This window comes from Callithrix jacchus, chromosome 8 (assembly GCF_049354715.1).
Source record: "Callithrix jacchus isolate 240 chromosome 8, calJac240_pri, whole genome shotgun sequence".
In the NCBI taxonomy this organism is placed as follows: Eukaryota; Metazoa; Chordata; class Mammalia; order Primates; family Cebidae; genus Callithrix; species Callithrix jacchus.
Genome location: NC_133509.1, coordinates 115,588,437 through 115,611,616, shown reverse-complemented (window position 1 = coordinate 115,611,616; position 23,180 = coordinate 115,588,437). Strand labels below are relative to the sequence as shown.

Here is a 23,180-nt window from a genome sequence, read left to right as displayed (position 1 = left end):
TTAGCTAAGGATTCTGCACATTATTGTAAAAGACATAATGGATGTACAAAGGGTGTGACAATACTAAATTTATATTTTAGTAAGGTCACTTGTGGCAACATGAAGAGGATGGATGGAGATATGAACGGATAGGGATGGAGATATACATATGGAAGTTTTAATATTTTATTCCTGAATTCCACTGTGAAATTTTTGAATCCTCCATTCCACTGCCTGGGTTTGACAGTTGGAGTCTAGACACAAAATATGAAACAATAAGAGCTTAAACAGGGGTAGAAACTTGACATTACCTAAGGAATTGGATGTGAGCCAATGTGAACTAAAAATTAAATTGCCATCTAAGAGGGTGAGAGAAAAAAAGGGACATTTAAACTGTGACTGACAGTTATGATATTTGGAGAAAATATATGATTTTGGTGTCAGGTACATGATTGTTTACACCAGTTACATTCTCAGGACAATTAGAACAGTAGCTACACTGTGACACTGAAGTCTGGAAGAGCAGTTTAGCTCATAAAGGATGTGTTAAAGCCCATGAAGAGTTAGATGGTGAAGATAGAAATTTGAGTTAATTCACATAGTGGGAATGAATGAAGGCAGAAAAAGCCAAAAAGTGGAGGAGGGGAGTAGAAAGAAAAAAAGGCAGAAAGGAGTTTGAAAAAGGAAAGAGAAGGCGTTTTTGTAAAATACCTCAAGAACATTAAAGATGAACATTGAGAAGAAAGAAAGGACTTTGTACTTGGCAATTAGGTTACTAATGATATTGGAGAGACCATTTCAAGCCAAACTGCAGGAATTAAACAGATGGAGGAAGTAGGAACATCAAGTGCTCCTTACTCTTTCAACAAGTTTTCTGGTGAGAAATTTTTGAAGCGTTCTGTGTATTTCTCTCAAGGTACTTCATCTATCCCCGTGATTTCAAAAACCATGGTGATGTCCAGATTCTGCCCTGTAGTCTAGTGTCTCTCCAAATCAAGCCTATTACCTATTACCAAATTAATTTTCCTAAAGCATGTTTTTTTTAAGATCATGTCTCTTTGTTCTCAGGAATCCTCAGTGGCTTCCTGTTACTAACTGCACAAAAGCTAAACTATAAAGCCTGGATTCAAGACATCCAACCAGAGCCAACTAAGTTTTGAACATTAACCTTTCACAGTCTTCTGGGGGAACATTATACTTTTCTACATGCTTCTGTAATTTCAGCCAAATTGAACTTTATGCTGTTTCCTGATCATATCTTATGCTCTCCAACCAAGTGGTATAGAACAGTGGTCCTCAACCTTTTTAGCACCAGAGAACAGTTTTGTGGAAGACAATTTTTCCACAGACTGGTGGGCAGGGGGTGTGCTTTGGGGATTATTCAAGCATGTTACATTTATTAGGCATTCTATTTATATTTTTATTACATTGTAATAAATAATGAAATAATTATACAGCTCACCATAATGCAGAATCAGTGGGAGCCCTGAGCTTGTTTTCCTACAATTAGATGGTCCCAAATTGGGGTGATAGGAAACACTGACAGATGATCAGGTATTAGATTATCATAAGGAACGTGCAACCCAGATCCTTCACATGTGCAGTTCATGACAGAGTTTGTACTCCTGTGAGAATCTGATGCCACTGCTGATTTGACAGGAGGCCAAGCTCAGATGGTAATGTGAGCCATGAGGAGTGGCTGTCAATATAGATGTAGCTTCACTCACCTCCTGCTGTGCACTCTGGTTCCTAACAGGCCATGGGGATTAGAAACCCCTGGTCAAGAACATATCAAGTGCTCTATTTTTAGCAACCTTTATTCATTCATTTTTTTCATTTTTTTTTCAGTCATTCACTCAGGAAATGTTTAAATGTTTACTATGCACTATCTAAGATAGAAAGAGGGAATTAATGGATGAGTACAGGAAATACACAGATAAATAAGACAGTTACTGAAAACGTGAAATCTTGTGTTAATCTTTGTGTTCTTTCTTCACTACCATATCTTTTCCACGATCTTGCGGTACAATAAGTATTGAGAAAACATTCATGTTATCTGTTTTACAAGGCTGAATATAGTATCCTTTCTAGAAAAATTCCATTATTGTTTTTTTACTTTAGTTAGTCACTGATATGGTTTGTCTCTATGTCCCCACCTTCATCTTATGTTGAATTGTAAGCCCCATGTGTTGAAGGAAGGGCCTGGCAGGAAGTGATTGAATCACAGGGGTAGATTCCCCCTTGCTGTTTTCATGACAGAGCATCAGTTTCATGAGATCTGGTTGTTTAAAAAGTGTGTAGCACTACGCTTTCTCTCTCTCCTGCCCTACCATGATAAGACTTACTTGCTTCCTCTTTGCCTTCTGTCATGACTGTAAGTTTCCTGAGGCCTCCCAGCCATGATTCCTGTACAGCCTGTGGAACTGAGTCAATTAAACCTTTTTTTAATTCATAAGTTACCCAGTTTCAGGTAGTTCTTTATAGCAATGTGAGACAAGACTAATACAGCTACCAAAAAAAAAAAGCTGTTCACTACACTTACTGATTTTAGTTCACATATTTATTTACATGTATATAATAAACAAATATACAAATATGAAATATGTAAATAAATATATAAATGTATTGGAAGATGTTGAAATTGCTATCTTTCAGTATATTTATATTGCTACTTCATTGGATGGGGTTTCTAAAACAAGTAATAATGAAATAAGTACTATATACCATTCCATTATCATATCTTTTCAGACATGTTTTGACTCTTTCTCCTCTTATAAGACTTATTTCAAAAGCCATCTCTTGCATAAAGCTTTCTCTGATACCCCTGTCAAGTTCTTTCACCCTTCTCTAAGTTCCTACTGAAATTTATATGCATCTTTTTTTATACCAGTCATGTTCTAGTAACATAGTGTGAAGTGTTTTCTTTCCTGAAGTAGAATTCCTTGGGAGTGAAGACTACTTCTTTCTTATTTAAGTAAGAAAAGAGGCTGTGTCTCTGTTGAACAAATGAGCCTCATTGATGAAACTATGATATTGTTTTATCTCCTTACATTTAACTGTAAAGCTCACAGTGACTGTATCCATGTTTTCCTTAATGATATGTAGGTGGTCATAGCTGTTTGTACAGTCCTTGGCCTGTCCCTGGTCCCTATCTTCTGTAAGATATTTCTCTCACCTTGAATAGTAGTTCACCTAGTATCTGATTTTAACCTTTTCTTTAGCTTATCCACATTTCTGATCAAAATCCCCTTTGGCATTCTGATAAAAATATCACCAAATTTTTCTTCCTAGTAATGATGAGATAAATTCTTTTCCCTGCTAAAAATCCATTTTGGCTTTGTATCCTTGGTTTAGAAAACTAAATCCTTTTTGTCTTGTATTCTCTATGTAGCTAGTTCTTTACTTCCCACATCCTCCACCTCTCTGTTTAAATGTTCTGATTTTCAGCTAAAAGACTAAATAAAAACTGTATTTCCCAAGCCCTTCAGCTTCCTATCTTGGTCTTCAAAGTCATTATAGATATATTCCATTTTTTCCTGACTGTATTCTTCATGGCCACATGAGTCAGAAATAATAAATGTCAGCCAGTGGATTTTATAAGCTATCAAGTCACATAGAATATGACACTTTCTGGTTAGTCATGGCAGGCCTATATAACATATAGCAGGGGTTCACCAGTCACAAATGCCTATCTTTTCCTCTTGAGGACAAAACTCAATTCCTCAAGCCTCCTACTGCCTGTGAATGTTCCTTCATGTTCTATAAAGCAGTGTCTTTCACATTTTTTTTTTTTACCTTAACCGGTAAGACATACATTATATGTCACTGCCTAGTACATGTGAGTGGCAGTGGACACATACATATTGCACACATATTTATGACTGACACAAAGGTTTCATGAAACAATAGTTTCCTTAATGCTAGGATGTAATCTTTTAATTTATATTCTACTGTTCTGTGTCATTACAAAATGAAGAAATGTACCAAACACACTAAATTGATATAATGATCCTAATGGGTCACATCCCACAGTTTGAATATCCCTTTAGATGAAATCTGGGAAATTGCTTTTCAATCAAGACTAAATTCATCCTCAATTCCAGTGGTTCCTTAATGTTAATATATGTAAATATTTGGGGGACTTCTTAAAATGTAGATTTTTTTTTTTTAATTGAGACAGAGTTTCACTCTTGTTACCCAGGCTGGAGTGCAATGGCGCAATCTTGGCTCACCGCAACCTCTGCCTCCTGGGTTCAAGCAATTCTCCTGCCTCAGCCTCCTGAGTAGCTGGGATTACAGGCACGTGCCACCATGCCCAGCTAATTTTTTGTATTTTTAGTAGAGACGGGGTTTCACCATGACCAGGATGGTCTCGATCTCTTGACCTCGTGATCCACCCGCCTCAGCCTCCCAAAGTGCTGGGATTACAGGCATGAGCCACTGCGCCTGGTTGACTTTTGCTTTTTTTACCCCATCCCCGAGAGATGCTGAGTTTGTAATTCCAAGGTGGGGTAATAGAATCAATCAGCTGTCATCCTGCAAGTCTTCCCCACGTAAGTGACGTGGAGTCCATGCTCTGGCATCATCTTTCTTTATGCTGTTCCAGCGACTCGGGCTTCTTGTCCTTTTTCATCTCTTTTTCTCCTTCATTCACTCTGTATTCTTTTCACCAAGCAATTTTCTCCATTGCCTTAGCATCTCTGTTTCTTTCAGGTTTCATTTCTTAGTTAACTGTAATTCTTTCATGCTCTCTGGATGTGGCATCCTTTAACAAGTGAGATTGTGAGTGACCTTAGAGACAAATGTGGCATATGCATTTCTTTGTGTACCCGCAAGTTAAGGATACACAAAGAAGAGCATGTGCTACATTTGTCTTCTGAGACAAAGGGTTGGGGAGGAGGACGAAGGCATAAAATTGAAGGGTGCAATTTGAAGCACAGTCCTTTAGCTCGCCTTTGGAGCCTGCCCCGTTTTCTTCTCCCCACTCTTGTTCAGGTTCAGGAAACAACTACAGTATCTTGCCTGCTTGCCAGGCTTCTTCCACAAGTTTATATAAACCTTAAGCTTTCCTGCCCCTTATTTGTTGCAGTTAACATAATTAAGGTCAGTATTTTATACTTTCTTACATCAGTTAGATTACCTAGGCACCTTTGATCCCAAATTCTTTCAATCCTATTTTAGAAGTTCACATCCATGAGGGAAACCTGTTTGATACTATTTATACTTTACCATAAAACTGCTTATATTTTACTTTAACATTGTTCCCTAGTTGCTGAAATTAGGTGTTTCTCTTTCTCCTCACAAAAATTAGAAGGTCACAGAGGCAAGAAATATGGTTTCCGCTTTATTTTGATTTATTAGTGTTTGGTGCACTTGCTTTTTAAACTAGTGTTTAATTAATTTAAATTTGGATGAATGAATGAAAAATGACTAAACAGGTGAACCTCTACCACTCTTATTTCCTTCACAGTTGGAAAAGTTTCCAGATACGTAGATAATCTTCTCCAGACTCCCTTTATTAGTTCAAATCAATGCTATTTTCTATTAGCATACTTTTATTTTTATATACAAGTCTTATGATCTCCTTTAGGGAAAGGTTGGAGTAGAAGGTAATTTAATAAAGAAGTGAAGTATACCAAAGGAGGGCTGGTAATACTAGTTTACTTTAGTGCATCCATTATTATTGAGAACTGAAAACTATAGTTTAGGCTATGATTTGTAATTGTGGATTAGTCATAGCCGCTAATGAAGCCTTTCTTAATATTCTACCAAAATATTAGTCACAGCCACTAATGAAGCCTTTCTCAATATTCTACCAAAATTCTACCACTTGAATGTCTATCAAGTGGCTTGACAGACATTCCATAAGACAGGTGAAACTGAACTGAGGAAAATCGAATCAGGATTCACGGCATTAATCAGAGATTCCCAGAAAAGAGGTAGAAAAATACTTTTGCTTAAACTCCAAGTGCCCTCCTGACTCAGAGACCCAAGTTCTGAAAAAAAAAAAAAACCACTAAACAGGTAAGCTTTCATTCCTCACAGTTGCTGCTGATCTTTGAGGTGGACATATTTCTCTGTCAATTTATAAGCAATAATTTATAGAAAATAATTCATCAGGACAAAAGAGGTGAACTGGTTGTGACAATGTGCATATTTTAAGCTATATTCTCTACAGTACAGCCTAGAAGATCCTTGGAATTAAAAGTTTAAAAAATAGAGAAATATAATTTTCCATATACTCTGCTTATGTACGGGGCCTGAGAACCAAGCAGTGTGATTAGGCATAATACCTCCCCCAGTAGAACTGGATTATGTTAATGCAAGCACAATGTTGTGAATTAACTGTTAAAGAGTGACTATAACCAACCTAGTCATTTAAGACAGTTTCTCTACCTCAACACCACTGATATTTTGAACTGTATAATTCCTTGTTTTTGTGGGGGGTATACTGCACATTGTAGGCTATTTAGCCACGTTCTTGGTCACTATTCACCAGATGGCCTCCCTTCCCCAGTGGTGACAATCAGAAATATCTTCATACATTGTCAAATCTCCCCTGCTGGGGACCACTGCAACAGTGCATCTCAAAAGTTAGATGATTGAGTCTTGATAGCCATTGCCTTATTAAACATAAGAAAGGAGAAGAAAAAGTCAATACAGAGGCTATTTAAAAAATATTGGAGTTCAAGGAAGGAAGCTATCACCTGAAAACTCAGAGCAAAAGCACAGCTTTCAAAACTATGTATGTACATAAGGTTCTGAGGGAAAAATAATGGTTAGGCTGTTTGAAGTACTCCGCAGAATGCAAGGCCTCAGATGAGAGGGATTAGAGAGTCATATAGAGAAAACAGGCTGAGGAAACAAAACAGCAAAGTGGAATGAAAAAGTAGAAAAAGAGTAGATTGCAAAAAACTTGGGCACAGAAATTTTTTAAGCTGATAATATATCCTGTTTGTAAGAGGTGTTGACATAAGCATTCTTAAGCATTTCAACATTTCAACGGTGTTTTTAGAATGCAGTGTGTGTGTGTGTGTGTGTGTGTGTTGTGTGTGTGTATATAATATATATATACATACTTATAAGGGTGTATATATATAATATATATATTATATAATAAAAGCACACACCCTTATAAATAAAAGTACCTTTTGGACTAGCATTCTACTTGTAAAAATTTTTTGCTCTTTGAAAAGCACATTTTTTTAAGCGTGAAAGATTTATATATGTGAATGTTTATTTCAGTTTTATGATGATAAACAAGTAAAATTAACATAATTGGCCATAGTAGTGAATGATCATGTTGAATAATTTATGGTACTTCTAAACCATCCTTGGACACAGTAAATGCTCAATAAGTTTTTCAGATACATTCATGAATGTGTTTAATGGAAATTTTTATATATCCATTTTTAATTATAACATTGAGGATTAGTTAATGCTAAGAGTAGATATTCACAATTTTTAAAAGTTACATATTATATGTCGTATTGAATGTATAGTATGATCTCATTTTGTAAGTATGTACAGTGTGTGTGTATATAACATGTTGTATGTACACATTTAGGCAAATCATTTATACTGTTCATTACCAATAGATTCTATTATTGATGCAGAGGAACCCCGCATTTTGCCCAATCTGATTTTCACTTGAATCATTAATAGTTACGATCCTTTTCTAACTCCATGCTTTTGTTTGTAGTTTTGTATTTTCCTGAAATACATTTTCTCCCAGTTCTTCCACAAAGCTTTATTTATTTTTTTTAAATAGACTTCATTTTTCAGAGAAGTTTTAGGTTCATGGCAAAATTAAGTGGAAAGTACAGAGAGTTCCCTTCACACAAGCACAGCTTCTCCCATTACCAGTATCCCCCACCAAAGTGGTGCATTAGTTACAATTGACACATCACCCAAAGTTCATAGTTTACATTAGGATTCATTCTTGGCATTTTATGTTCTGTAGGTCTTGACAGATACATAATGAAGCATATACCATTGTAATATTCTACAGAATAGTTTCACTGCCCTAAAAAATCCCATGTACTCTATCTATTTATCCCTCCCTCCCCACTAACTCCTGGCAACCACTGATCTTTTTACTGTCTTCATATTTTTGCTTTTTCTAGAATGTCATACAGTGTACCTCTTACAGATTGGTTTCTTTCACTTAGCAATATGCATTTAATTTTCCTCTATGTCTTTTGATGGCTTTATAGCACATTCTTTTAGTAATGAATCATATTCCATTGTCTGGATTTAGCACGGTGTATTTATCCACTCACCTACTAAAAGACATCTTGGTTGCTTCCAAGTTTGGGCAATTATGAATAAAGCTGCTATAAACATTCATGTGCAGGATTTTGCGTAGACATAAATGTTCAGTTCATTTGGGTAAATATCATGGAGTGTGATTGCCAGATTGTATGGTAAGAATATGTTTAATTTTGTAAGAAACTACCAAACTATCTTTAAAAATGGCTGTATTATCTTGTATTTTTACCAGCAATGAATGAAAGTTCCTTTTGCTCTACATCCTCACCAGCTTTTGGTGGTGTGATTTTTGCTTATTTTATTTCCTTTCCATTTTACGTGTCCTATTCAGATGCTGCATCTTGTATAATATTACCGTAACACATTAAATAGTAATACCTCCCTACTCCATACGATAATTATCTTCATTTTTACCACTCATATAGATTTAATGTATGCTGCTAATTTTGTGTTTTATTTCTTTTATTAGAACATTAACTTTTGATGACAGGAGCCATTCTTCTACATAGGTATAATACCTTAATACATTTTCTTGAAATACATACAGTAACATTTATTGGATGGAACATGGGATTATGTTTTGAAATGAAAACCATTTTAAAAAGTAAAACCATTTGGTAATGTACCCTTAGATATTTTCATTTCTTTACTTTTACTGTATAGTAGGTAAAATAGTATTATGTTTAGTTAGTTCATGGGGTCATGACTTGTTAGAGTCAAAAGGAGCCTTCTTGACCTTATAAGTAGGTGAAGAATGTTTGATGAAAAATCTGGGATGCAGAATGTTTGACAATCTGGTCCAGGTCACGTAGAATTGTAGTATGTCTCATTTATTAACATTTGGAGTCTTTCCTCAAAACTGTGCTACTGGTCTCTCATTTTTATTGAATGAGATACAATTCATTTGTTCCATGAGAATGGATTCTTTTCCTAGAAAATGCAAATTAGTAATTTCAGAGCATATTGTTGAACATGCTCTTTTTCATTAAAATAACATGAGCAATGTATGCTATTGTGCCTTTTTTGTATCTTTATTATCTAACTAATCTACATTAAACATTAACTAAAGGCCAGTTGTCATGACTCAAATTCTTTTACTTTCCAATGAGCTTACTTGTATAGAAATAATGAGTAATTAAATTATTACCTTAAAAGAAAGGTTTCATATTAATATGCATTTTGTTGCATTGAACTGAATATTAAAAGAAAGCTTGGCCAGGTGAGGTGGCTCATGCCTGTAATCCCAGCACTTTGGGAGGCCAAGGCGGTTGGATCACGAGGTCAGGAGTTTGAGACCAGCCTGACTGACCAACATGGTGAAACCTTGTCTCTACTAAAAATACAAAAATTAGCTGGGCGTGGTGGCACATGCCTGTAATCCCAGCTACTCAGGAGGCTGAGGCAGGAGAATTGCCTGAATCTGGGAGGCAGAGGTTGCAGTGAGCTAAGATCGTGCCACTGTACTCCAGCCTGGGCAACAGAGTGAGACTTCATCTCAAAAAATAAATAAATAAATAAAAATAATAGCCTAATATTTATGATGGTTACTGCTAATGACTTTTTTGATATTTGAGTTTAGATTTCTCATTATTCTGTATCAGTGGAATTTCTGAGAAAATCAACACTGTCTTCTTTTTGAAATAACAGAAACAAGTATGAGAAGAAAAGTGCTGACAAATCTCAGTGGAATGTATTTCTCTTGATAATACAATACCCATGTCTTACTGGCTCGTGTCCTTCCTTGCTTTTACAGGCCCCACTTACTCAGTAGTCTTTTCTCCTGTCATTGCAAGTACTTTAGGGGAGTCCCAAATGTTTATCTCCAGTGTGCATATAACAGGTGCCTAATTAGCCAAAAACATGGTATATTAATTTCCCAGGGCTGCCATAACAAAGCACCACAAACTGAGTGATTTAAAACAACAGAAATTTATTCCCTTGCAGTTCTGGAACCTAGAACCCAGAAATAAGGGTGTTGGCAGGGCCATGCTTGCTCTGCAGGCTGTAGGGAACAATGCTTCTTTGCCTCTCTCAGCTTTTGGTGGTGGCTGCCAATCTTTCGCATGACTTGGCTTGCAGCTGTGGCACTCCATTCTCTTCCTTTGTCTTCACATGGCCTTCTTCTCTGTATGTCTGTGTCTTTGCATCTAAATCTCTCTCTTTTCTCATGGGAGGACACCAGTCATAGATTAGGACTCACTGTACATCTAGGCTGATGTCATCTTCAAATCCTTGACTCACACTGTCTCCAAATAAAGTCCCATTTTGAGCTTCCAGATGGACATCAAATTTGGGAGTTCACTAGTCAATGTTCTTTAATTAGTGTGAGCTGAACTATCTAATCTTTGGGAGTATGTTTATTTCTGCCACCAGGCTTTGCTGCCTTTGTTGGATACCAATGCTTTTTTGGCTGCACATTGCTTTTTATTCATGTACCACCACAATTCTTAAACCTCATTGCTTAGCTGTGCTGCACCCCACATTTGCTGAGGCCTCCCAGCTGTCCCTGCTGACTGCTGTGGTGCCGCTGGCCTCCATTATTGTTGGGCATGGCTACCATCTCCCACTGGGCTGTGTGCTCCACAGTGGCACCGCTTCTGATGCATTAGAAACTTAAGGAACCACATGGCATACTTTGGGTTTATTTGGTTAAACTAGGTTTTAAGGCATTGGTTTTGCCACCCAATTTCCTCATGATTTAAAAAGATTAAAGATTGATTTGAACTCATGTTCTTTGCTTTGGGAAAATAGTATGGGATAACAAGTTTAGATTTAGATGCTGTTTTTGAGGTGCGCTTAAGAGATGTAGGTCAAGCTTTCTAATAACTTTCTAATTCTTTTAATGAAACTTTTTTTTCCCGAGTTTATTTCAAATCTCTCTCTCTGTGTGTCTTGTTTGTTTGTTTGAGAGATGGAGTCTCACCTGTTGCACAGGCTAACTCTCTGGGCTCAAGCAGTCCTCTTACCTCAGCTTCCCAAATAGTTGGGCACAGCACACACCACTATGCCTGCTAGTCTTTATATTTTTTATAGAGGCAGATTCTCACTATGTTACCCAGGCTGGTCCTGAACTCCTGACCTCAAGCAATCTTCCTGCCCTGGCCTCTCAAAGTCTGGGGTTACAGGTGTGAGCCACAGCACCAGCCTTGTATCTTTCTTTCTTAAGTCACTGATCTCGCCTTTGTTTCTGAACTGACAATGAATCCTAGTTACACATCCTATGTTCTACTAAGAATTATTCATTTTCATTAATGCTAAAGCTTTATTACTGGACAAAGCTTGATCCCCTCTTATCTTAGAATGAGGTCTTTCTGGGAGTCTCTTCCATCTTTCAGACAAATTGGTTTTTGTCAGTCTTCTCTGTAACTACCGCTCAAATGCGTATAGGCTGATAGAATCACAGCAGTTTATAGCTTAGGTTTAAGGTAGGGCTGTCTCTCTCTTTCTCTCTCTCTTAACATTTCGTTTGTCCTAAACATATATTCCTTAATTGAATTGAATTATATTGCTAAGCTGTTCTGCCATGGCTATTTTAATTATTTATAATAGAGTTTTCTTTCACTGTTGGGATAATTAGTCTTAAGTAAGGAGGAAAACAATCCCTTTTTGACCTTTCAATATTACATTCACATTGGGTCTCAGAAAGCACTCTTTCAGCAGCCGTAAATACTTTGAAAATCAGTATCAAGCTGTAGAGACTTTTAACTCAATAAGCATTTGTTCTGTGCATACTTTCTACCAGGCATTATATCCGACTCTAAGAGAAAGGTGCAAAGACAGATTCTGTATCTTTGGTAGGGCACAGGCCATACCATATCAATAGTTGGTGACTCTAGCATGGGGTACCAGGGAAACTGGTACTTGATAAAACTTGAAAAAGGTAGGTGGAGACCACGTAGAAGGGACGCTTGGGCTCTATGTTAAGAACATAAAACATTATCCCTTGGACATCAAGAAGTCACAGTATATTTTATTTCAGAGGGGTGGTTTAAAGATTCAGTTAGAAGTGGGGATATACATGGGCAGTTGCATTAGGGAATAAGGAGGAGTCCATTAAAATGAGAGCAGTAGTTATACAGAAGAGGTAAATGCTGGAGATATGATGATGGTTGATGGTTTAGATTGTGTTACTATTGGCTATGGATGCAGAGAGAAGGAGAAATTTCCAGAATGACTCTAAAGTTCTTGGGTAGGATCTAAAAGAAAACAAAATGAAGCTTGGGAACAAGTTTGTGAAGGACCATTATATAATCAATTGAATTTTTGTAATAATGGCCCTTCAAAGTAGCTAGGAAGCAATTCTTAAGGAAGGTAAATGCATTAATTGAAGCTGTATAACTAGGTGGTGACAAAGCTAGATAATTATCTGGCTTCAAAACTCATGCGCTTCAATCTCTGGGAAAATAGAAGGCAATAACAAGTTTAGATTTAAATGTTGTTTTTGAAATACCCTTAAGGTATGTGTGTCAAGTTTTCCAGTAAGTTATTTAAATTTTGAACGTAAAGTCAGCAAAAGGGTGGTTTATTTTGGGCCAATTTGGGAGTTGATTTTATTTGGGTACTTGTCAGAGCCATTTTTATATTTGTCATTGTTTAGAGGTTAAGTCTAGAATAAGAAGAGAGTTTTAGATGGAACCCTGGAGAGGATCCATATTTAAGGAGATGGTAAAGGAAGCTGAACCAGAAAGGCATATAGAGAAATGAGGATTTGGAGAGGTAAAAGGAGAGGATGTTGCTGGGAAAAAAATAGAAAAATTGAGGAAATGGTTTATAGTATTGTGTGTACCAGACAGGTCAAGTTAGGTAAGTCATTTAAAATGTCCCCTGGACTCAACAGTTGGCAGGGAAATAGTGCTTTTAAGAATAAATGAGAGTTCTTTAATAGTAGCTTGAAAAAGTGATAGAAAATGTGATAGTGTAAATAATAGTTGAATGAAGTAGTATTCACCCATTATTAATAGGTCATGAACTTTTGATTTTATTCATATGTTTTAGCAATACTGATGATGGATTAAAAAATAATTTTCCCTTCATTTCTCATTTACTCGTACCTGTCACTAATAACATTTTTTTTGTGCGAGAAAAGAAAGATGAGAATGTATCCTGTATACCTGATTCAGACTTGTTTGCATTTTTTATCTAGCCGGATGAACTAACTAATCATAGAGAGATCTTTCACATTTAGAATAAAGTTTCATTAGTGAAATAGTCTTTCAAAGTAAAATAATAAGAATTTCTCCATATTCCAAGGGATGGAAGTTGGAAACAATGCTTTGTTATTCTGGTTACTATAAATTTCATTCAGTGAGTGCTTTCTTTGGTCTCAGTTCATGGAAAAGTCACTTTCTATAAGAAAGAATTTGATTGTGTGTTACTTGCTTTTGTTTTTGGAGAGACTGAGTTTAACTTGGTTGTTTGTTCTTCGGTTTTGACAGCATGAAACAATTACTGGTCAACCTTCGTACCTACTCCTTCATCAAAACAAACTATTGCTCCATTTAAGATTGTACTTCTGCTCAAAGAAGTGGGGAAGTTTGCATTATCTCCTCAATCTCTTTTCTACCCCACAAGGTAAAGACTAGTCATCATAGAAAGAGGGTAATCAGCTGTTTCTAAGATGTGCAAACTAAGAATATGATTTTCAATAATATGTTAATTTTAGACAAATTATATTAGAATAAAGGATTTGGGTGGTCCACAGATTTTATTAGGGATCTAAAAAATGTCAACAATAAACATATTTAAGAAGGGCATAGAATACTTTATTGTCTTTTAATTATAGTGAAGACAATGAGTTTACTTCAGGCATACATTGCTGGAGAGAATTCCAGTGGTCTTAAATTTTTATTTTACTCTTCTTCCACATTCTTCATTTGGATTATATGTAAATACCCTCCTGGCTCTCAGTGGAACATATTGGTGTTTCTTGTTTCAGCAATTCTCTTTTGGTAACTTATCCCATATGTTTGTTAGCCTTTGCATAAAATTGTTTTGTCTGAATGCAACTTCTGAGCCACATCTTTTGTGTATCTGCCAGAACGAGGATTGTCTGAATTATTTTTGTACAGTCACTTCACAATTAAACATTTTAGTTATTTGAAAGTAAAATGAATTTGAATCTCATTTGTGGAAATAGAATAAAGAATATAATTGTAATACACATTTGTTTCTTTGGTTAAATACCATTTTCTAACTTAGTTCGCTCCACTGTTATTTGTTTGACTTAACATTGTATTAAGCAATGTATGTCTGAAACATAACCATACATATGTTTTAGAGTTAGGCAGCTGCATTCCATAATTTATTCTTCTTATCTCAATTTTCTGTAATTTCTTATAACCAAATGAAAGAAAAAGAAAGACTTCTCTTTCTAACCTAAGTGGTTTCATAATGAGTCATTGACTTCTAAAACTTAATAAAGGGGCTACCGGAGTTGAAATTCTGAGTCTTGATTGAATTCAGAGATAGTATTTCAGATATTAGGAGCTACCATTTTTAATGATCTGTGTTCACACTACTTAGTCAACTGATGCTAATAGAAAGAAGAATATTAGACATGTCGTTATGTTCAGTGATTCACACAATAAATATTTATTGAATTCCTATTATATGCTAGTTACTGCCCCTACCCTATAGGAATTCACCATCTCATTGTAGAAGGGTAAAAGGCATCATATATAAAAAATAAATCAGGTGGTGTGAAAAGTATTCTAGAGTAGAATGAAGTAGGATAAGAAAGTAGAGGGATGGGGAGGGTGTTATTTTTAGATTGAGGGTCAAGGAAGGCATCTCTGATAGACAATGGAGCAAGCATCTGAAGGAAGTGAGCTACAGAGGCCGGTGGACATCTGGGAGAAGAGCATTCCAGGTCCTTTGTGCCAATAGATTGGGCTTCGTGCACAGTTTGAGGGACACCAGGAAAAATTACACACAGCATTGTTCCTGTGGGAGAATAAGAAAAATATAACAATGGGTTTACAAGTTGCAGATTGTAAAATCATTTAGCATTTATTATCTTTACAAACAGATGGGAGAGTTTTAAATGCCCTGAAGTATTCAGAGAATGCTTTATGAAAGAAATGGCACTTGAAGGAACTATAAGATTTGGCCATTCATTGTTCTTTATTTAGTTAACATTTATAGAAATATGAAGAGAAGAAGGAAGGCCATTCCTGAAAGGAAAGAGATATGATTGGAAAGCCAAAGGAGAGTGTATTAGTTTAGTTGCTGTGGTTGCTGTAACAAATTATCAAAAACACACTGGCTTGATAATTTGTGATTGCTGTAACAAATTATCAAAAACATGTTGACTTATATATCCTGTCATAGGTTTTGGAGGCCAGACGTCTGAAATCAGTTTTGCTGAGCCAAAATCTAAGCATCTGCAGGGCCGTACTCCCTCTGAAGACCCTAAGGGAGAATGCTTTCCTTGCCTCTTCCAGTTTCTGGTGGCTGCTGGCATTCCTTGACTTGTGGCCATGTCCACATACCCACCTCTCTTGTGACACTGTGTTCTCTTCTGTATGTGTCTCAACTCTCTGTCCTTTTTCTTTTATAAGGGCACTTGGGTGACATTTAGTGCTCACCTGGATAATCCAGGATAACCTCTTTATTTCAAGGACCTTAATCTCATCTGCAAAGATGATCCCTATAGGATAACATTCACAGGTTTCAGGATTTAAGATCTGGTGTCTTTTTAGGGACGTAATTCAGCTTTCTATAAAGAAGATAAGCATAATTAAATAATACAGAGATTTATATGATAAAAAATCTAAGATATTTTGTCAGGAATAATTTCTGTATGCATTTAGAAAATATTTTATGAGTGTCTGAAATGGATACAGTGGTGGGCAAAAAAGTACACAGCCCTTAACTTTACAGAATATAAATGAGATGAAAGTTGAGAAAATGAGATGGATTGAAGTCTCCTTTCAAGGTCTCATGATCTTTTGTCTGTCTCACATCTTCTCTGGCTCTTGTGCTTCTCTTTTCTACTTTTAAGGATTTTCCTGATTACATTAGGTCATCCTGGGCCAGGACAATTGCCTTATCTGAAAGTCAACTGATTCACAACCTTAATTTCCCCTTTCTTTTTTTTTTTTTTTTGCCAATCTGTTTGAGCTTATGAGGTTGCTCAGGTTAGCCTTGAACTGATGATCTCGCCTTCGCGAGCACCATGACCTCCGGCGGGAGCCACTTTGGACGCCCAATTTCCCCTTTCATATGACGTATCATGGCTCCAGGGATGGGGATATCTTTGGGGGCCAAAATTCTGCCTACCACAAGTAGAGTGGACCATGTTAAAGATTTCAATTTTACTCTAAGATCTCTGATTGCAGGGTTTTAAGCATGCTGGGAATATATAGACAGATTTGTGTTTTTAATGGAAAATTCAGTAGTGTTGAGAAGAGTTGGGAGGAAAAGTGGAAATGGGAAGATGATTTAAGAGACCAATTCCAGTCCCAGGAAGAATATATTAGTGGGGGATAATGGTAATGGAAATGGTGAGAAGCATCTTGATTTGCGAGAGAGCTGAAATCAGATTAAACTTGTGATAAATTAGAGATGAGGGGTGCATTATCTGCTGCAAAACCAAAAGACTGTGTGGTGCCATTGCTAGCAGAGATAAAGCTAGAAGAGGAATAGATTTACGGGGAGAATAACATGTGTTTCTGCAACGCCTGTAGGCAACAATAGTAGAAGAAAAAAAGAGCAGGAAAATGAGAGACATTTTGGAGTAAGAGTTGAATAACTGATTGTATTTGAGAAATAGAGGGGTATCTTTAAACTATCTAAATAGATTATATCTTTATGCTATAGAACAATTTGTCTTCCTAAAGAACTTTGATGTTGAAGGGAGGCAGGGAGTGGATTTTAGGCTAGGAAGTAGCAGTCTCACTTATTTAAGTTTTACTAAATTATTAGCTTTCTAACCTTCCATGCAGCTATTCAGCAAATAGTCACTGACTACCACGTATGCAAACAGCTCCCAGTCTGTGGAGTAATATCAAAAAAGCATAAGGTACAGTCATAGCCACAGACTATTTCAGAAAACAAGTGAACAGATAAGTAGCAATAAGTACAACTGATAATCCCTTAACCAAAATGCTTGGGACCAGAAGTGTTTCAGATTTGTGATGTTTTTAATTGGATTTTTGAAGTATTTGTATTTACATAATAATAAATCTCAGGGATGGGACCCAAATCTAAACACAAAATTCATTTATGTTTCATACATACCTTATACACATAGACTGAAGGTAGCTGTATTTTTCCCTTGAGGACACCGAATGAACTACATTGTGTACCTGCATTTTGATTGCAGCCTATCACAAAGTCAGATGTGAAATTTTCCACTGTGGCATCATGCCAGTACTCTAAAAGTTTCAGACTTTCGGGTGTTTGGGATTTCAAATTTTCACATTAGGGAGGCTCTACCTGTTGGAGGAACCTAATAAGTCACCAGAATTAAGTTCCTTTGCTCACTGATAAATCTGCTTTACATAAGACAATACTTGACAACATAACGTATACTCCTTAACTCGACGGACTGATTAATTTATTGAAAACCTACTAATGCCAGTCATTGTTAGTGTGTGGCATTGTTTCCTCTACACAATAAGAAACTGTTCTTGCAGTGTAAATTTTAGCCTCAAGTACTATATGACAACTTAAATGCAATAACAGAGTCATGTTTGAGTGTTCTGGGATGACAGTAGAAGGACCTAGTTTTGTGTTTGTTTGGGTTTCTTTGGTTCTTTTTTTTACCTCCAGTGGAATTGGAATTTGGGGGCAGTGAGGCTGCATGGCGGTGATGATGTCAAGTCATCCAGTACTGTGCATTGAATTCACTGTGTCAGGTCTATCGTAGCCCAATATTAAAGGGAAATTCAATTAGCAAGTGTCTAATCTATATTTGATTATGGGCTCCAAGGAGAACACTGTAATGAATTTTTGTAGACAGATTGAGGAAATGATCAGAGATGTATGAGATAAAGCCAGAAACATTTCTATAAGCCTCTTTAGATGCAGGCGTTACAGGTAGCTAGTACGAGCAATCCAAATCAAGGGATTGATCAACGAGAACAGGCTTCTATGGAAAGGAGATATTTTAGAAGATACTATACTAAGTTATAAATTTGGAGGCCTGGTAGTCTGGGAGCAACGTCTTATGTTAGTGGCCTACCACAAATATTATAGTGAATGCACGCTCATAAACCAGGCAGTCGGAAGCAACTCGTGGTTCTTATCTGAGAGAGAAAATGTTATGAAAATTATGTAAGGGAAATTATCATGACATCTGTGTTGGGAATATACCAGAGGGGAGAGAAAATGTAGAGAAGGAAACGGTTGGAAGGCTCTTCTTACAATTCAGGCATTGGGAGGTAAGCCAAAGTGGTATCTGTGGAAATGGAAAAAAGACATGTGAGTGACATTGTAGGAGCACAGGGAAAATTGGGGGCAAAAGACAGAGATAAAAGATAACTAAACTTATGAGGTTGGCTTCTCCAAACTAGAAGTTACATAAAAAATGATTACCAGGGTAGAGGGAAAGTAACATTTTAGTTACATTTATTTATACGATTTGGAAAAAATACCTGTGAAGTGTAACTCACCAATTGTGAAATACAAAATATTGAAAAAGTATATTCTAAGTATTACTCTGCTTTTCTTGTTTTCTACCTGTGTCTCCAATACACATCTATACTGTTATTAGTGCCACTTTCAAAACTTTTTAACTTGTCTTATGTCCTTGGAGAACATTTTTATTGCTTTAAAACTTTCTATCCAGAAATGTCCTTCAGGAATCTGGCATCAATCTAAAAAACCATTCTCAAGAGGAAAACATTAAAGACTCACTCATCTATTAGAATGTATCGAGTGGAAAGTCAAAGTTGGCATCATGGGCTTCCAGCAAGGATCGTTGTTTCTCAGCAGTTTGTCCTCAGAAAGCAATCTAAGAAGTACATCTTAAACACCAATTCATCATGACTTGCATAAACTTAAATCTTACAGTAATTCCCACTTTCTATTGGACATAATCTAAACTTAGTAATGCAGCAGGCAGGATCTCTAGTGACCCACATTTCTAGCTTTATCTCCTTCATATGTGGCTTTCCAGTTGTGGGAAATACTTGATATTTCAAATATTAGGGAAGATATGCATGGCTCAGGTACTTCTTTCCTTAGTCATGAATGCCCAGGAAAGACTCTGTGACCTAAGAGGGCTCTGTATGTAGCCACTGAAAAATTCATTTTGGTCCAGGGTCTGATACTTAGACATAGGGATTCACATTTTTTTTAATGCCGATAATTGATGGGACACCCCCATAGGCACACATTTATTTTAACTAGAAACAGGTAGTCATTTATTTAATTATTTATTGAGGACCTGGTTTGAACCAGACAATGAGCTATGCAAAGAAGAGACAATGGTGAATGAAGTAAGTCTGATTCCCACTTTTTAAAATGCATGGTCCAAACTGTGGATGGGAATACACAGTAGGAAGTCTTGCTTGTCCTGTGTGTAGGAATAGGGATGCAAGAGGCAGATGAACTGATTGTTAAGCTTGGAAGTCTTGTTGGAGAAATGAAAGAACTTCAGTTTGGCACTGGCATATATGAGAGGCACAGGAAAGCAAGAGAGAGAGAGAGGTGGCAGAAGACACTGGAGAAGAAGGCAGGCTATAACAGAAACAGGAGAGCTTCTGAGCCCTACAAGGGGTATTAAGTTGATCATAAGGCCACTGTGAGTGACGCCTTTTATGCTTTAAGCATGACAGAGATAGGAAATATTTACAATGAAAAATATTACTATTCACATATCAGACCCCTGTACCAATGTATATCATCCCTCCTGAGGAAGAAGCTAACTTGTTTTGTTTTTTAGTCCGTTTGTTTGTTTGTTTCTAGGCAGCATTTCACTCTTGCACCCAAGCTGGAGTGCAGTGGTGGGAATCACAGCTCAAGGCAACCTTGACCTTCCAGGCTGAAGCGATCCTCCTGCCTCAGCCCCCAGAGTAGCTAGGACTACAGACGCACACCACCATACCCAGCTAAATTTTTATATTTTTGTAGAAACAGAGTCCCTCTGTGTTGCCAAGGCTGCTCTTGCACTGCTAGGCTCAAGTGATCCTCCCACCTCAGCCTCCCAAAATACTGGGATTACAGGCGTGAACCCCAACACCCATCCTATTTTTAATTTTTAAATACAAATGTGGTGAGCACTAAAATAATAGCCCTTTCATTCATTCTTAGGGTGTACTTATAAACTGGCATGAGAATATTAGAAAAGAACTCCCATCATTTTATAAAACTGAATGTATGTGCTTGTCACTTGACTCAGCAGTTCCACTCCCAGGCATACACCCATGAGAAACTTACACACCTGAACTAGCAGATATGCACGTAAGTAGCCACCATTTGTAATTGGAAAATAGTTCGAAATGACCCACATGCCCATTCATGGAAGAATAGAAAAACTATGGTATATTCACAGAACAGAATACAGTGAATGCACTGTAATGTATGTTATATATTATATAAATACATTTTATATATCATGTATAATATAATGAACTCCAAGGAGAACACTGCAATTAATTTTCATTATATATATGTGTGTAATATGGATAATACACTGTAATAAATACTAGATATCATATGTACAATATACTATAATATATACTATATATTATTTGTATAATATACTATTATATATGCACCATATTATATAACATATATACTATATGCAGTATATAGAGAATATATCATATAATATATATACTTAGTATATATAAACTCACTAACATTGTAAAGTCTCAATAGTATTATGTTGAACATAAACAGCAAGTCAAAGAAGTACACATACAGTATAATTCCATTCATATAATACTAATAAGAGAGGAAAATGAAACAATATATTATTTAGTGATACATGCATACATAGAAGCTAAAAAGAAAAATACTGAATGATAGTGGTCATAGTATTTACTCATTTTGTGACTCTTCTGTGTTAATTATTATGGAATATGCTTGCTATTACTTTTCAGATATATAGTTTTATACATTATAGAACCAGCCAACTTTTAATCAGGAGATTGGTAAGAATTCAGAGTACAGAAGAGCTGAATGACACACGGGCTAACAATATGGACTTTGGAGTCAGATCAACCTTAGTTCAAATTCTTCCTCTCTCTTAGTAATTGTATAATTGTTCTAGATACTTTGGACATATCACTAAGGGCAAATAAGGCAAAAATCCCTGTCCTCATGCAGTATACATTCTAACTATTGAAAATAAATTCTTAAGAATTGTCCTTAATATCATAATGTCCCTGGAATACAGTATCTGTGTTTTATTCATCTTTTTATTTCTCACACCTAAGTCTGGCATAGAGAATATATGTTTATGGAATTGCATTGATGAGAATGTTTATGAAATTGAATTATATTACATGAATAAATGGCTGGTACTTTGTACTTTTATAAAACAAGAGAAAATGCAAATTGTTTCAGGCTTTGTTGGTCAGTTAGAGCATCAAGTCAAAGATTAGACTTCCAGCACTTCTTCGCTCATTGATCTTTGCAGATACCAAATCACATATAGAAATGAATAGTCATAGTATTATCTTTGAATATAAAGAATGGAAATTAATAAACATTATCAATGGTATGTAAGATTCTTTGTAGCCTTTAATATTTAAATTTTATCTGCGATCTGCTACATTCTTTAGACCAGTCAATTTTAATTTCAGTAGTAACTGTACTGCATTTTTTTTACTTCTTTGAAAACTGCATTCTCTTTCTTCCATCACCCTAAAAGTTATTCCTGTATATCACGCAATGGTTGACTCTGGTAATAGTTTTCAAAGTTAAGTTTTATATCATGTTTATATTGTGTATGTGTATGCCTCTGTGTATTACAGAAGTAAAGCATAGGTAGATATTTCCGCACTGAAGACTCCTTAGTGTTCATCAGATTCTCAATGGAGATGGTAACTAATTTATTGATGAGCATTAGCTTCTTTAGAAAACGGTGTTATTTTAAATAACAACAGAGTGACAGTCTTTGCACATCTGTGATTTTATACATTTCTGATTACATTCATCCAAGTGGAATTATTGACTTGAAAAAGTATGAATATTTTTTAGTCTCTTAATACAAAGATAAAAATTTCTCTCTGGAAAGTAGGAGCTGCATGCCTTCTTTTACGGTTGCCCATAAGTAAAAAAATAGAAACCCAAATAAAACATGTTATGGACAGTTATTTTTACAATGTTTGTAAGTTTACTTTCTGCTCATATTACACAAGGTAACGTATTACAATGTGACTTTTTGTGATTCTAGATTACTACAGAGATAGTGCTTTGTCTTAATCTAGATTGGATAACTCATTTTCCTTATATTGGTCATTCCTTACACTATAAAAACTTGCAGAGGTTCCGCCCTGAAAACAAATTATGTGAAATTAACAGAAATATTTATTGGCTTAGGGATCTGGAGTTTTCTTGCCCATATAAGTCAGAAGAGATATGTATATACTATAACAAGTAAACTTTTATTGTAACTTGCGGTTTTTGCCATATGACTTAATTTATGTTAAAGGCAGACTTTGGGGTATTTTTTCAGAGCTGCTTTTTCTGCTAATGTAAACCATTACACTGACTACCCATAAATGCTATGCTAATTAATTTACCTCACATCTAAGTGTAAACTCTAATGCTTACAATTTTAAATATTGCTGGGTGTGGTGGCTCATGTCTGTAATTCCAGGACTTTGGGAGGCCGAGGTGGGCGGATCATTAGGTCAGGAGATCAAGACTATCCTGGCTAACATGGTACAACCCCATCTCTACTCAAAATACAAAAAATTAGTCAGGCGTGGTGGCACATGCCTCTAGTCCCAGCTACTGAGGAGGCTGAGGTA

The 23,180-nt window shown here is 36.1% G+C and overlaps 1 protein-coding gene across 13 annotated transcripts in view; it reads left to right on the top strand.

The window, feature by feature from the left end:
- Window positions 1–23,180, top strand: part of CEP128 (centrosomal protein 128) — a 449,218-nt gene that overhangs the window by 299,161 nt on the left and 126,877 nt on the right. The window contains exon 20 of one of the 13 annotated variants that reach the window (XM_054240241.2): window positions 13,686–14,329. The exons of the other annotated variants lie outside the window; for them this stretch is intronic. Within the exon in view, the coding sequence (XP_054096216.2) occupies window positions 13,686–13,690 (5 nt within the window). The 3' untranslated portion in view covers window positions 13,691–14,329. Of the gene's footprint in view, window positions 1–13,685; window positions 14,330–23,180 lie in introns of those variants that run through there. 13 annotated transcript variants of the gene reach the window in all.